The 15,575-nt window shown below is 34.2% G+C and overlaps 1 protein-coding gene across 2 annotated transcripts in view; it reads right to left on the bottom strand.

Annotated features, from left to right (window-relative positions):
* Positions 1-15,575, bottom strand: part of TPH2 (tryptophan hydroxylase 2) — a 118,827-nt gene that overhangs the window by 70,610 nt on the left and 32,642 nt on the right. For both annotated transcript variants that reach the window (XM_052000770.1, XM_052000769.1), the window contains 2 exons: positions 12,478-12,674; positions 8,513-8,648 (listed from right to left, as the gene is read on the bottom strand). In XM_052000770.1, coding sequence (XP_051856730.1) covers positions 8,513-8,648; positions 12,478-12,674 — 333 coding nt within the window. The remainder of the gene's footprint in view (positions 1-8,512; positions 8,649-12,477; positions 12,675-15,575) is intronic.

Raw genomic sequence — 15,575 nt, 5'->3', positions numbered from 1 at the left:
GTAGTTTTGTGTGTGTGTGTGTGTGTGTGTATGTGTGTGTGTGTGTGTGTATTTTAGAATCAGAAAATCAGAATTGTAATTTTATTGAAGTAGAGTACTCCCAGCATGGAAACTATCAAAGAATAATGCCTGCTACCTGCTCTGCAATTTATAAGCTGAGAGAGTATTTAAGAGTCATTGAGAAGCTAAGTGAATAGCCCAGTCACACCACAAGGCATGTATATAAGGCAGGATTTAAGCCCAGATTTTCCTTACTCAGAATTTAGCTCTGCATTCTGAGGTGTCAAACAATCTCTGCAAGGAGCCTCTTGAATAAGAATCCTGGGAAATATTTAACAAAATAAATAAAAATACAATGAACTATAGATAACAGGTGGTTTTCTAAGTCAATTTATTGGTGGACAGCACCACTGAACTCTGATGACATCTTTATGGATGATTTAATGGCTCCATTTCTATCTGAGTTGGATACCATTGCACTACTTGTGCTATTTTTGTAATACTAATTATGATACAGAATATCCCAAAGTGTAGTACTAAGCTTTAATAAGCTTAAAATTGAACTAAAAATATCAGGACACCCTCTATTATGTGGAAATATTATTTCAACAAAATTAGACTTTAGTGAATTAGAACACTACTCTTGCTTATTGGCAGATTCTCTAAAGTCTGCCAAATGCTTTATTTACTTGACCTCATTACACCAACCTTGCGAGGAAGGTAATAATAGAAACCCCTCATTTTTTCAGATACAAACAACAAAACAGTGAAAGGGCCACATAGCAGTGATAATTGGTAGCAACAATAGTCTCCTTCAGAGAAACTGGAGAAGTATTACCAGTAGTTATCCCTTTAGTCCTACTTAGAGGCAACACATTAGAGTGTATTGGAAGTCAATATCTGGTTTCAGATCTTGCCCCTGACTCATACTAGTTATGTGACCTTAGATAAATCACATAAACTCTTTGTATCCTGTTTCCTTGTTCATTAAAATAATAATCATATGATAATATATGCCTTCCAGTTTTATTACAAGGATAAAATTAAATCATATCAGGTGCCATTATTATTAGCTTTCCCCAAACATGATTAAATTTAAATCATCCATACTTCAAATGATCTTCAGAAAATTTATCTCACAGGTACCAGAATTGGAAAGGACCTGAGACATCCTCTAATCTAAACCTCACTCATATCTTCACTTACTCTACAAGCTTTTCCTGTTCACCAACTATCTTCCCAATCTGGAAGAACTAGCTCCTTGCTACCTGATACTCCTCTCTCTTGTTGGTTGCCTTTACTGCAAGGATCATTATTTCAGAAGAGGGTTCAGCCATGCTTCCTCTCAGTAAGGTCTCAATTCACACACAGAATTTTTCACTAGCCATCTTACCTCCATATGGGTATCCTGCTTCCCTTTTTCCAATCCCCCTTCATGAGTAATCTTCAAATAGAATGTAAACTCAAAAGGATATGTATTACTTTATTTACTTATTTTTAAACCCCTAATACTTAACATAGAACTTGCATAGAGTTATTTGTCCTTCATTCTCGAAAAGGATCAATAATATCAGGTGGATGATGTTTTCACTTGCAAGAGAATGGATTTAAGTGAGGCAGAAGTATTCAAAGTCATCAACCTCTCTCTATCCTCCAGAGTCATCAGAGTCCCAAGACAACATACAGGTCAAAGTTACTGGTGATAATCAAGGTTATGTAGTGGGAGACCTTGGCCTTTTTAAGCTAAGAACTTTCTTAGGCCTCAGTCTGTCTGAAGCAATACCCATCCAATAAGAACTGGGACAAAAGATGGCCTAATTTGTCTTCATATAAGAAATGCTTAATAAATGTTCTCTCTATCATCTATCATCTATTTAATTATCATCTTTTTATCAGTTATCTATCATGTAATATCCATCATTAATCTATCATCAATCTATTTAATATATTACTCCTCATTCAGAAGTTTAAGATTATAATAGTTGGAAAGGTCAGTGAAAATTAAATTAATCATTCCATCCAACCCCTTAATACACACACACACACACACACACACGCGCGCGCACACACACACACACCCATATGCACGAACACCTAGCTGGACAAATCTTGCTTCCATGATTGATATAATGTTATAATGTTAATTGCCATAGATTAAGAATTGGAAAAAATAAATGATAACCGTGGCAAACTTTTGTGTAGATAGAATAAGCAGAATCACTTCAAATATGCAAATGGTATGTGATCTTGTTCATCCAGTTAAACTACTCTACTACGGAACTTCCATGCATTCCTCTTGATAGCATAGGGGCAGCTAGGTGGAGTAATGGACAGAGCACTGGACTTGGAATCAGAAACACCTCAGTTCATATGTTTCACATACTTACTGTTAATTTTGAGCAAGTTAAGAAACTGTATTGGCCTCAGTTTCCTCATCTGTAAAATGAGGGAATTTGATTCAATATCAGCTAAAGTCCCACCTAATCCTAGATCCCTAGGATTCAGCCCTGACCAAATTGTGCAATACTTGTTGCCATAGAAGGCTCCACCCAATATGGTGGAGGCTTTCAACACATCACCATCAAAAGGTACAAATGGAATACTGGAATTATCTTCCTGTTGTCTCTCACTCTTGACACATCCCCAGTCTATCATACATTTTCATTTCTATCATACATTTCCCTGATTAAGGTAGAATCACCTATATGTTATAATTTGAAGAATATTAGAAAATTCTACAATCTATTCCTTTGGGCTAACAAATGAACAATTTTTAAAATAATTCTTTAAATTTAAAATAAATTTTTAAAAGGGGGCAACATAGTAAGCAATCAATCATGCCTTGGTATAGAATAGTATGTCAAATTATCATTCTCCTAACCAAAGGTCACCAAAAAAATGGAAGCTTGGATTGGTAAAGGAGTGAGAAAAGAAGCCAAATCTGGAAGCATAAGGCTCTAAGGAGGTTAGGCTAGATAACGCTTCCCTGGGGAAGGAAACTCTACATCCAGTCCAGTTGCAGGAAGCATTACCCAAAAGCATTGCTAAAAATGGGAAAGAAGAATCATAGAATTTCAAAAATGAAGGGGAATTCATTATCTATTACTATTCCAGACCTGTGCAGATTTCCTCTAAATGGGAAAGGAAATAAAAGAGAAACACTTGGTTTCAAACTGTATAGGTTTTAAGTAATTACATTTTTTTCTTATGTGACATCTCCTGTTAGAAGATTTTCAATTCCTTAAAGGCACTCAGAAACCCAAGGCCTTATCATTATTTTTAAGAACTTCAGAGAATATTATGACTGAAAACATCAAGCTTAACTATATAACTAAGACATCTCTATGGTTTTATGAAAAACATCAGCCTTTAAACTGAGTTTAGTTGGTGCTGAGTAAAAATGGATCTATTTGGTATTTATATAATGCTTTTCTTCAGGGAAGATTGAAGCATTATTTCATTAATTCTCACATTGGGAGGCTAAGTAACTTGCTAGTAATGGTACAGAAAGTTAATGGCAAAGTCTATATCTCTTTATGCTCTGTCCATTAGGTTTCTTAGCTAGAGATTATGAACTCTTCCTCATACCCAACAATAATAATTGTTTAGGGCAGAGAACCACCTACAGTGAAGAGGTCTTGGTACTTCTCACGCCCAAGTTGTTGTCTTGAATTAGAGGTAATAGGTTTTTAAATTTTTTTTAAACATGTCCAAGCATCTCCATGGTTTAAAGAAAAAGGGCTATACAAAGTAATTTGGAGAATGCTATGGATAGAGCATAGGAAGGTGGGCTAGACAATAGTCTGAGGTAAGTGAATTAGAGATTAGATTTAAGCATCAGTCATAAATAAATTAATGTCATTTTGGAGGAAGATCTCCAATGAGATTGTTTTTAGTATTTGTCCTTGTACCTGTACTGGGTAAAAATTTTTATCATGAGAGGAGAATCATCCAGCTTTGGAAGGAAGAAATCCTGGGTTCATGTCCTGCCTATCATATCCAATAGTTGTGTGACCCTGGGCAAATCAATTAACCTCTTAGGATTTTAGGACATCTAGAGAAGGTGCTAGTTTTAGGAATTCCCTATATCAGTGAAATTACAGATCCATTCCCTTGCCATTGTCCCCATCCTATAATAACTTAAAGAGGCAACATGACATAATAACTTTAGTCAAAGTCTCTCCTTAAAAGTGAGAAAAACCTAAGCTCAGGTCCCTCTTCTGACACCTTATGGATTGTATACTCTAGGTAAATTTCATAATCTTTCTTACTTTAGATAATTCTTTAAGACTATAGCAGAAAAGCTGTTTTGATAGGAATTTCCTTATTGAGAGTTCTGGATACCAAAGAAATCACAAATCAAGTCTATTGTTAAAAAATGTTGACTTGACTGAAGATTAAAATGGAAGATTTATCAGGCTCATACACTAGATGGAAGAGTCTTGATCTAAAAAAGAAGACTGTGACAAGACTAGAACAAACCTCATATAGCTACTATTTGGGGGCAAGTCACTTAACCCTGTTCGCTTCATTTTTCTCATCTGTTAAATGAACTGGAGAAGGAAATAATGAACCACTTCAGTATCTTTGCCAAGAAAATCCCAAATAGGATTATGAAAAGTTGGATATGATTAATCAACTAAACAACTGAAGACAACTCCATATCTTGGAAGCTTTAATATCTAAAACTTTTCCTTCCAAATTTGAAAGGAGAAAAGATGAAATTTATTTTTAATGTAGTGCCAATGTATTCTCATTATTGTTATTGTTATTCCGCTCTCACTTTTTGACTTTTGTGTTCTCCTTTGCCATAGTTCTGTCTATATTACAAGAGCTCAGTGAATAGTCATTCAAAAATAGAGCACAGAAGCCAAGTTATAGAACGACACATGATGGACCTTGATTGGTGTCAAACTGAGAAAATGGAATTTAGTCCCAGTGATAGAGCCTGTGAAAGTTTTTGGTTAGGACATAGAGCACACACACACACACACACACAAATACTCATATCAAAAAGATTGGTTATAATGGATGAATAAATTGTGGTATAAGAATATTATGGAATATTATTGTTCAGTAAGAAATGACCAGCAGGATGATTTCAGAAAGGCCCATAGAGACTTACATGTAGTGATGCTGAGTGAAATGAACAGGACCAGAAGATCATTATATACTTCAACAACAATATTATATGATGATCAATTCTGATGGACATGACCTTATTCATCAATGAGATGAACCAAATCAGTTCCAATAGAGCAATAATGAACTGAACCAGCTACACTCAGCAAAAGAACTCTGGGAGATGACTATGAACCACTACATAGAATTCCCAATCCCTCTATTTATGTCCACTTGCATTTTTGATTTCCATCACAGGCTAATTGAATACTATTTCAAAGTCTGATTCTTTTTGTACAGCAAAATAACTGTTTGGACATGTATACATATATTGTATTTAACTTATACTTTAACATATTTAACATGTATTGGTCAACCTGCCATCTGGGGGAAGGGGAGAGGGGAAGGAGGGGAAAAGTTGGAACAAAAGGTTTTGCAATTGTCAATGCTGAAAAATTACCCATGCATATATCTTGTAAATAAAAAGCTATAATAAAAAAAAAAAGACTGGTTATGATGGTCTCTAAAGGATTCATGGAAGTCAAAAGCTTAAAGGTTTACTAAAACATTAAATAGATAGGTTCAAATGCTTTCCTCTTAAAATTACTTATGTTTGTTTCCCTCCCCCCAAATTTTTTTTCTTGGTTTTTTTTTCTGTCTTCTCTACAAAACTGCTGGCATAATCACACATTCTTATGAGGTGCAAGTTATTAGGAGCTAAATAACAAAAGTACTTGCTATTTGTGAACACAGCTATTTATAATCTCCTGGCTTAGATTTTTTATACTCTGAAAAAAGTCCTTAAATACTCAGTCTACTTAGGAAACATTTCTTCTTGGAATGTCTTGAAGACCAATAAGCAACCTTTGTTTACCATGAAAACAGTTCCACTATAACTGAAAATGATTGGGAAGCAATGTTGTTTGTGATAGGAACTCCCTAGTTAGTGAGGCTTACAAAGCTCTAATCACAGATCCAATTCTTACTGCTATCTAATGCTGAATGGGTTAAAAACAAAAATGGAATCAGAGGTATTCATTATTAATATAAAAATGAGTAAATTTTGTGAGTTAAGAAATAATGAAAAATGAAATACAATTCATTTAAATATCAAATAATCAAATTAATAGAAACCCATTGAGGCAATATGTTGTACTGGAAAGATTGCTGGATTTGGAATCAAAGGACCTAGGTTCAAATCCTAATTTTGCAATTTACTATCTGTGTACTCTTAGGCAAATGAGTAACATATTTGGCTTCAGTTCTTCATCTATAAATTTAAGGATTAGACTAGATGACCTCTAAGGTCACTTTTAACTCTAAATCTATGATCCTGTGGTCCCAATAAAACAGAGTGACATCATGGCATTTCTTATAAGTCCTATTTATTTGGCTTTGGCTAGTCGTTTTGGAATTATTTTCATACACAAATCCAGAAGCCTATGACAAGGATAATATCAACATCTCATCAGAGGCAACATTGAAGAGAGGATAAGTGCTGAACTTAAAGTCAGTAAATTCTTATCTAAGGTATAAGAACCCTTTAAGGACTTTTCCCTAAGGAGTCTTTTAATGATGAGAAGTGTTTAAAAGAAAATATACTTATCTTCAAATGACATGAGATATTAGTGGTGTTATATGATCATTTTGATATCTAAAATGAGCAGAAAGAGAAATTTATTTTAAGATATACTGCTAACGTACGTGTGTGTGTGTGTGTGTGTGTGTGTGTGTGTGTGTGTGTAAAGAAAAACAATTTTTCAGCAGGATTCTGATAATTTTGGAGAGAAAATTATGTATGATGAAAAATTAAGACTCAAATATCTTTGTGAATGATACAAAATAATGGCTGCTTTGTGTGGAAATAATTTAATTATATAAGTTTTGTTTATTAAAAATTAGAAATATAACTAAAAAAGAAACTGTTTCAAAGACACCATGGAAATGGATGACCAGAGTCTTCAGAAGTGCAAGTGTGATAAAATGAGGAGAGAGAGAGAAAGAGAAAGAAAGAGAGAGAGGAAGAGAGAGAGAGAGAAAGAGAGAGAGAGAGAGAGAGAGAGAGAGAGAGAGAGAGAGAGAGAGAGAGAGAGAGAGAAAGAGAGCACACATTCACACACCTGGGAAAATGGAGAGAGGTGAAGTTGTTCATTATTGCTCATTTGCTCTCTGCTACCGTCTCTGGCTTCAGAAGGAAAAGAATGGGCGGCACTTTAGAGCATCTTTGGCATCTTTGCTGAGCTGGATTAGAGTCTACCTGAGTTGTGCTGCTGTGAGCTCAATTCTGATTGGATAGAGCTTCATTTATGAATGAATAATTAGTTGATTTTGTTTGTGTAACTGAGAGATAGCCAATTTGATAAACCTTGCTATTCTCTGGTTTAAAGAAAACTTACATTAAGAGCTAAGATGTTTTAAATATCCTTTTAAGGTTGATAGTGAATTTTATGAGTTTTTAAATGTTTGAATAGAAAAGAAAGGATTTTTCCAGAGTTGAGTGATGAGGGTCAGCTATAAAATAGTGAAAAGAAAAACAATTAGTGTGTTTGTGGGTATGGATATGTTACAGATGTTCTTGAATGAACCAATATAAGGATCTGTGAAAAATACTTTTTAGCTCTGGCCCTAATCCTGCCATCAAGGAGTTTATAATCTAGTGAAGAGATAGGGGCATCCTATATACATGAAAAAAAATTAATGATTTTAATTTTATAATTTTAATAATAATAATTAATAATTACCGTTACATAGAAATGCCACATAAATGGCACAGATCATAAATACTGTAAGCATTCTATGGAAAATAGGTTTGCTATATGCTGAGACTGACAAAATAGTTTTCTTGGGGGAGACAGGAATTAAACAAAACTTCAAAATATTAATAGAATTTGTAGAAATAAAGAGAGGAGGGCTTTCTAGATTGTGGGAAACAGAGCAAAGACACAGGAAAGGGAATATTCCTAGCATATTAAGAATACCATGAGGTGAATATTGGGAAATAAAGTTGGAGCATTATCATAGAATGACGGAATTAGGGTTGGAAGGGACCCTGGTAACAATGTCACCAATTAATATTCCATCCTATAGCATACTCACAAAATGACTATCCAAGAGAGGAGATAAATTGATACCAAATTAAAGAGGCCTTTGAAAGTAAAACTAAATACTTTGTACTTTATTCTTCAGATATCTGGGATTCATGAAAGCATTTCCAAGAGCTACCTCAACCTTCTAGGTGAATGGCATTGAAACCTTAGAGGTAGGAAAACTAGAGAGACAAATAAAACTTGGTATCCCTCCAGTTTCAAGGATTTCAAAAATATTAAGCACTGATGAACATTCCCTTTAATTTTCAGAAATCTAGTTATAGTCTTGAAATATGAATACTTACGGTTCTGGAGTATAAAGTGGATCAGAGCCATGTCTAACATACTGAGTACAATGGAATACTCTATAAGCCAATCCAGCTAGAAAGTCTCGAGGAGATAGGTACCCAGCCACTGGTCTCACAGTAAAGCCAGATCTTTCTAAGAAAGCAATGAAAGAAACAAATCAAATATTAACACAATAGTTGTTATTAATTAACAAGAAAGTGTTCTAAGCCATTCAAAAAAATATTATAGGGATAAGTTACAATACTAAATATGTCATACAGAATAATGTATGTAATTTGTAGCCACCAAAAGGAAGAGACCATTAATTAATCAAGTGCAATCATGATAATTTGTTTCCAGAAATGCAGAACATCTATTTAAAAAGAGAAGTCAACAAAGAGAAAAATTTTTCATTTTTCATTTTTCATTTTTCATGAAGAGGAATGTTTAAGTGAATATTTTGTGATTATAGAAGAAATTTCTGTACAACCAGACAGTTTATTGTATTGTTATAAATATAGAATAAAGCTATGAAATTAAAAAAAAAATAAATATTTAAGAATTCTCCAAAACTAAATCTGGAAGGGAGGTCTGCAAATGTGAAAGAGAAAATATCAATCCAAAATTATATTTAGAGAAGAAGCAGAGAACAATGTACACAAAATTATGATAATTTAAATGAAAAGAAAGCTAAAACAAAGTCAGATGTTGAAATAATTATAATTATTATCTCAGCCCTAGAGAAGAAATAAATATGTCCCCCACCTTTTACTAGAGAAATGGGAGACAATGGGCATCAGAGTGTCACTGTGCCTGTTGGTTTTTCTTAATTGTTACAAGAGAGAGTTCATGAGGATAAGGGTTGGGTGAAGAGGTGTAGATCCAGAAATGATTATAATATAAAAACAAAAGGCATTAGCAAAACACTTTTAAATGATAGTTACAATCTACCACATGGAATTTTTTATTGCTCCCTAAGTATAAATTTTTTCATGTTATGTTTAGCACAGTAGTTATATAGTTATGTAGTTAGCACAGAAGTATTCAGATTTTCTTCAACGACTGTAGCAGGCTATAGACTAGTCTCAAAGTAATATGAACCAAACTCTTTTCATCCTCTACAATTACAATATCATTGGTATTTATGAAAACAATCCTATTTATTTACACATTTATTATTGCTATTTTCTTAAATCTGAGCATAAAAATCAATGTCACTTCTTTAGTTTCAAATTGGAAAAACAGAAGTATCAATACAATTCTTAAAACCCTATCATAAAAGTACCTGACTATGAATGTTATGTCCTCCATAGAATATATTCATGTCCTCCATGTATGTAGAAAGATAACTTTTCTCTGTCTTTCTGTCTCTCTTTCTGTCTCTTTCTATTTGGCTGATTGTGTGTCTCTCTGTCTCTCACTCTCAGTCATTCTCTGTGTCTATCTATCTCCATCTCTCTTTTTTAATCTCTCTCTTTTTTCTCTTTCTCTCCCTCTCTTCCTCTCCTTCCTCTTCCCTTTCTTCTCTTTTCCCCCCTCTTTCTCTCTCCCTCTCTTCTACACCTTCTCTCAGAGGTCTATCTCTGTTTCTCTTCCTGTCTCCCTCTGTAGATCTGTATCTGTCTATCTGTCTCATGCATAAGTGTTATTTTCAAATACAAAGCTTTGTAATAGGCTTCCACTCTGAAATTTTCTCCTCCTCATAAGAGAACCTTGGAAGATCATAACATTGTTTAAAAAGCAAGATTCAATTAACTTTGAAAAGAAAACTATTCCTAGAACTCTTAGTACCAATATCTAAATAACCTTTATCTTCAACTCTAGCCTTCATAAACCACCTTCATTGGTGCTGACATCAATATTCCCCCTTTACATCCTTTATTTCAGATTGCTACTCATTAAACATTTTAAATATCATTATTTAACATTTAAATATTATTAAATATTTTAAAGATAAATTATTTTTGACTTTCACTTTCTTTGACAAAGTGTGATGCCATACACAGAAAGAGGACTGGATTTAGAATTAAATGAGTTTAAGTCTTATTTCTGTTTCTTACTACTTGTATGATCTTGGACAAGTCACTCCACTTAGCTGGGCTTCAGGTTTTTTTATCTGTAAAGGAAGAAATGCCACTAAATGACCATTCAGGTCCATTATAATTTGAAGGACTGAAGATTTATGATCAAGTGCTCTAAGCTCAAAAAATGGACAAATCACAGTGAACAGAATGGTTAGAAAGTATTTTTGGAAGATATGAAGCCTAAGGAAGATTTTGAAACATAGGAAGAATTTGATTAGACATAGAGGAAGGAAAAAGATAATAAGCACAAAATGATCAAATGTGGAAGCAGGAATAAATAAGTCTTGTCTAATGAACAATGAAGACTTGTCCTGAGCAGAAGATTTATGTTGGGAAGTAGTGAGAGAAAAAATATCAAAAGACTGATGTACCATGGGGGTCAAGACTGAGGAAAAAAAATTTTTTTAATAACTTGAATAGGAGAATGATAATACTATTGATAGAAAATTTAACTAGAAAAAGAAGTTGACGGAGGGAAAAGAGGCAATAATATGGAGCAAGTAACTTCAATGCTTGACTTTTTAACCATTTTCAGTAATGTCTAACTTATCAAGACCCCAGTTGGGATTTTATTGACAAAGATACTACAGTAGTTTGCCATTTCCTCCTCCAGCTCATGTTACAGATGAGGCAACTGAAGCAAACAGGTTAAGTGACTTGACTATGATTACACAGCTAGTAAGTGACAGGCTTGATTTGAGCTCAAATCTTCCTTATTCCAGACATGGCATTCGATCTACTGTGTTAATTAGCTACCTTCAGTCATGGACCAGGTAGACTAGCTTGATTACAAGGCAGAAAAAGACAAATTTTAATTCTGCCTCAGACTTAGCAGCTGTGCAACCCAGGTCAAGTTATTGTAATCTCTCTATAATGAAGTTTTCCATTTGTAAAATGACAGGATTAGACTTCATGACTTTTAAAATGCCTGCCATATCTAAATCCAGAATCCTATGAACTATGATTGATATATTGGAGAAGTCCTTTTCAACAGAAAGAACACTGAATTAGGTAACTCAGGATTTGGGTTCAAATTCCAATCATGCTACTTACTCTTTGTGTTATCTTGGACAACTTACTTTCTGGGTCTCAGTTTCTTCACATGTAAAATGAAAGATTTCTGCTAGCTTATAGTTCCTTCACCTCTAAATCCATAATCCCATGAGCTTGGTTTTAGACTCTGAGATTATGGTAAATGACAGCTGATCCAGGTGGAGGGACTAAATAGTAATCGAAAATATGAGACCAGGATTTAGGAGGAAAATGAGGACTAATACTTTCCTAATCACACTGCAGAAAGGCAGTTTGGAGAAATAAATATGTACAACAAGTCAAAGAAAGTAGAAATGGAAGAAGAAAAAGCCAATGATTAAAATCTGGGGAATACCTATAATCAGAGTAAGGAGGAAACTAAGGAATCACTTTAAACTGCTGTCTGTGATCTTCACTTCTTTCTTCTCCCAAGCATAAACTAGAATAGATACTATTCCAGTGCCTGGTGACTCTTTATACAAAGCAAAGTCACTAATTTCCCCCCTTATCTAACCACCAGAAAACAAGAACTTATATTGTCCTTCTCAAGTCTGATCATAAAGGACTTTTAAGCTGTTGTGGTTTTTTTCTTGAGTCTAGAGCATAGTTGAACCTACAATTTGCAAAGGTCCTTTTGGTTTAACCTTTAAGCTACCAACCATAGAGATTTATGTCTTGGTTTTAAGATAAATAAACACGTAAATCAAATTCCATTCTTATCAGATTGATACCTCTCAGCTTTGTGGCACCATGACCTATCTACAATTGCTTATTTAATGCTCCTTTTTAAAATCGTCATTTGCTTTGAAAGGAGCCATAGCTCCAGTTTGCTTCTGGTAAGAAAGGATTAGATGCCAAAGACTTACCTTTCAAAAAGATGGAGACATCTTCAAGTTGGGGCACATTGTCTTCTCTGTAGCCACAGTATTTTATCAACAAAGGGAGGTTTTTCAAATACTCTTGGCAAGCATGAGTAGGATAGAGTTTGGTGAGCTCTCTGAATACAACTCCCCAAGTTCTAGTCTCTTCTTCTGTATATTCCACTCTGGGAATGGGCTGACCACTGGACAAAAGAATAGAAGATTAGTAAATCAAATTTCATAAGACCAAGCACCCTCTCCCCCACCTTTAATCCCAGTGTAGCTGGGCTAGATCTGTGATTTCATTAGTTTAGGGAACTACCAATGAAGAAACTTCCTCTACTGATACAACTGATAGTCTTATAGAGTTGTGTAGGATACTGAGAAGTAATGTGACTTGACCAAGGTCAAGAACTTGAACCCACAATTTCCTGACTTTCAGGGCAGTTTTCTATAATATTTCAATTATTATAATTAACTAGGAAATGTAAATATATTTCTATCAATATATTGTTTATAAGATGATTTGCTGTCAATAACTCTGCTTGCAGTTATTAAATAATGCCAGTATTATTTCCCTTCATACAGTTAGTAAGAGATCACTTCTGATCCTAAATTCTTAGGTGTTTTCCCCTACACAGAAGGAAAATAAGTATGTATCTTATCCATCAGATTGCCTCATCCCTCCAACCCAGCTCCTAATTCACAACATCATCAGGATGTTTTCTGTTTAAACCTATTGTTTTTGTTTTGCCTGAGTTTCCTACTGCTCACAAAGCAATATAAAAAACAAAATAAGATAAACAGCTGAGTTAGGTTATGTGAGAGAGGTATGGAAGGGAGAGACAATTGAAAAAGAATAAGAAATTACTGTTCACCTTTCCCTAAATGCCAGCACTGAGATCTAAGCAAACCAAATTAGAATAAGATTAGTGTTAGTTCGACTTGGGTGCTTACGATGAGAAAATTACACCCTGGCAAGTATTATTGATAGTCCTGAAAATGTGCTAACTCCTAGGGATTGTGATGAATTTAGAATGAAAACTTTAATTGGAAAGATTTTTTTTTAGTAGGAAGGAAACAAGGACATAAATATATCAAGGAAAGTCTGCTTCTGACTCAAAAAAAAAAAAGCCACCAAATCAATCTGAGTTGCTCTAATGTAAAAACTAATAGATACTGAGCAATCTGAAGGCAGAAAAGCCAAAAGCCTGAAAGAGTAGATGAAACGATTTAAGACTTTATCTTATCATTATGAGAACAAATAAATTTGTTGCAATTTTCAACATCTCCAAAGATAATTATAAGCACCTTTCCAATTGTCAAATGGGGCAAATGAATATTAGTATAATTCTGACCCACTACCTTTTCTCTGAGTAGTCAGAGTAGTCTACATAGTCAGTCTCTGGTGTCAGTCTCTTGCTTTCCCTACTGGCAAAAAGGGGAGGACCTATTTAATATATATGCGTGGGTATAATATGGTCAACACTATTATCTTCTCTCCCAATAGCCTTTCTACTTTATTTTCACATTATAATTTAATTATATTACATTTCATATTATATTACATTATAATTTCACATTATAATCCATATATAGCATTTATCTGCCTATCTCTAAATGAACCAATTATTCTTATACAAATGGAATTAGTAATATAACTTAAAAGATACCTCTCCATTTACTCATTAGAGAAAGAAGATAAAAGAGAATGAGAAAAAAAGGCAAGAGAGGAGGAGAGAAGAAAAGGGAGAAAAGAAGAAGGAGGAGAGAAGGAAAAAAGAGGAAGCAAGAGAATAAAGAGACAGAGAGAAAGAAATAAAGAGACAAACAGGTAGAAGGGAAAGAGATAAGGAGATAGATAAAGGAGAAGAGAAAGAGGGAGACAATGAGGAAGGAAGGAGATGGAGGAAAATGTCAGAGTAAGAGAGAAGGGGAGAGAGGAAAATAGAGGGAGAAAGTGAAAAAAGAAATGGAGAAAAGGAGGAAGAAGGAAAAGAAGGAAGGAATCAAGGAAATAAAGAATCTCTTAAAAATATGCTGGAAATTAAAGGAGCCATATATTTTCCTGGATGGCTTAGTTATACCAAAAGACAAGTGAATGGATTTGTTGTTTTTACCTATCACTTCAGCTTAGTGACATAGTACCTAAATAACACAAAAGTGTCCTGGATAGTAAAAGTAAAGGAAAGGCATATGAAATAACATAACAGGATGTTATTTTAACTGGAAGTTTAAAATGTTAAAAACACTGGATGTGTGATTTCCCTGATATATGTGACTTCAGAATGAGAGAAATTTCTCCTCCAATTGAAGTCAGCAACTACTCTGCAACTTTTGGTCTTATATTGTTTCTTAGAATATTGAAGAGTTAATTGACTTGCCCAGAGTCACAAGAGCATTGTGTGTAAGAGACAAGAGATCATCAAGGAAAGCTGCCCTGATATTCTAGAAACAAAGAGGGAAATAGTCATTGAAAGAATCCACTGATCATGTTCAGAAAGAGATCCCACAAGAAAAATCCTAAAGAACATTGTGGCAAAACTCCAGAACTACAATCTCAAGGAAAAAATATTGTAAGCTGCCAGACAAAAGCAATTTAAATATCAAGGAGCTACAGAAAGGATTACCCATAATCTGGCAGCATCTACAATAAAGAATCAGAAAGCCAGGAATATCATATTCTGGAAGGCATAGGCCCTGGCGTTACAACCAAGAATTAACTACCCAGCAAGCATCATCTTTCAGAGGAGCTTATAGATCTTCAATGAAGTAAGAGACTTTCAATCATTTCTATTGAAAAAACTAGAACTAAACAGAAAATTCAGTCTTCAAATACAGGACTCAAGAGAAACATAGAAAGGTAAAAAAAGGAAAATATATATTATATAAAGGTTAAACTATTTTTATCCCTAGATTGGAAAATAATATCTGTAACTATTGAGAACAGTATCTGCTACTGGGGCAGACAGAGTGGGGCATCACATGGATGGAGGTTTGGTTGTGAATGGACTCTGATATGATATCAAAGAAAAAGATATTAAAGGGTAGAAAAGGGATTGTGGAGAAAAGGAAAGGGGAGATATAAAGGAGAAATAGATCAC

This window comes from Antechinus flavipes, chromosome 5, assembly GCF_016432865.1.
Source record: "Antechinus flavipes isolate AdamAnt ecotype Samford, QLD, Australia chromosome 5, AdamAnt_v2, whole genome shotgun sequence".
NCBI classification, from domain to species: Eukaryota; Metazoa; Chordata; class Mammalia; order Dasyuromorphia; family Dasyuridae; genus Antechinus; species Antechinus flavipes.
The sequence above is the reverse complement of the archived record's forward strand: the minus strand, read 5'-3'. Positions and strand labels throughout refer to the sequence as shown.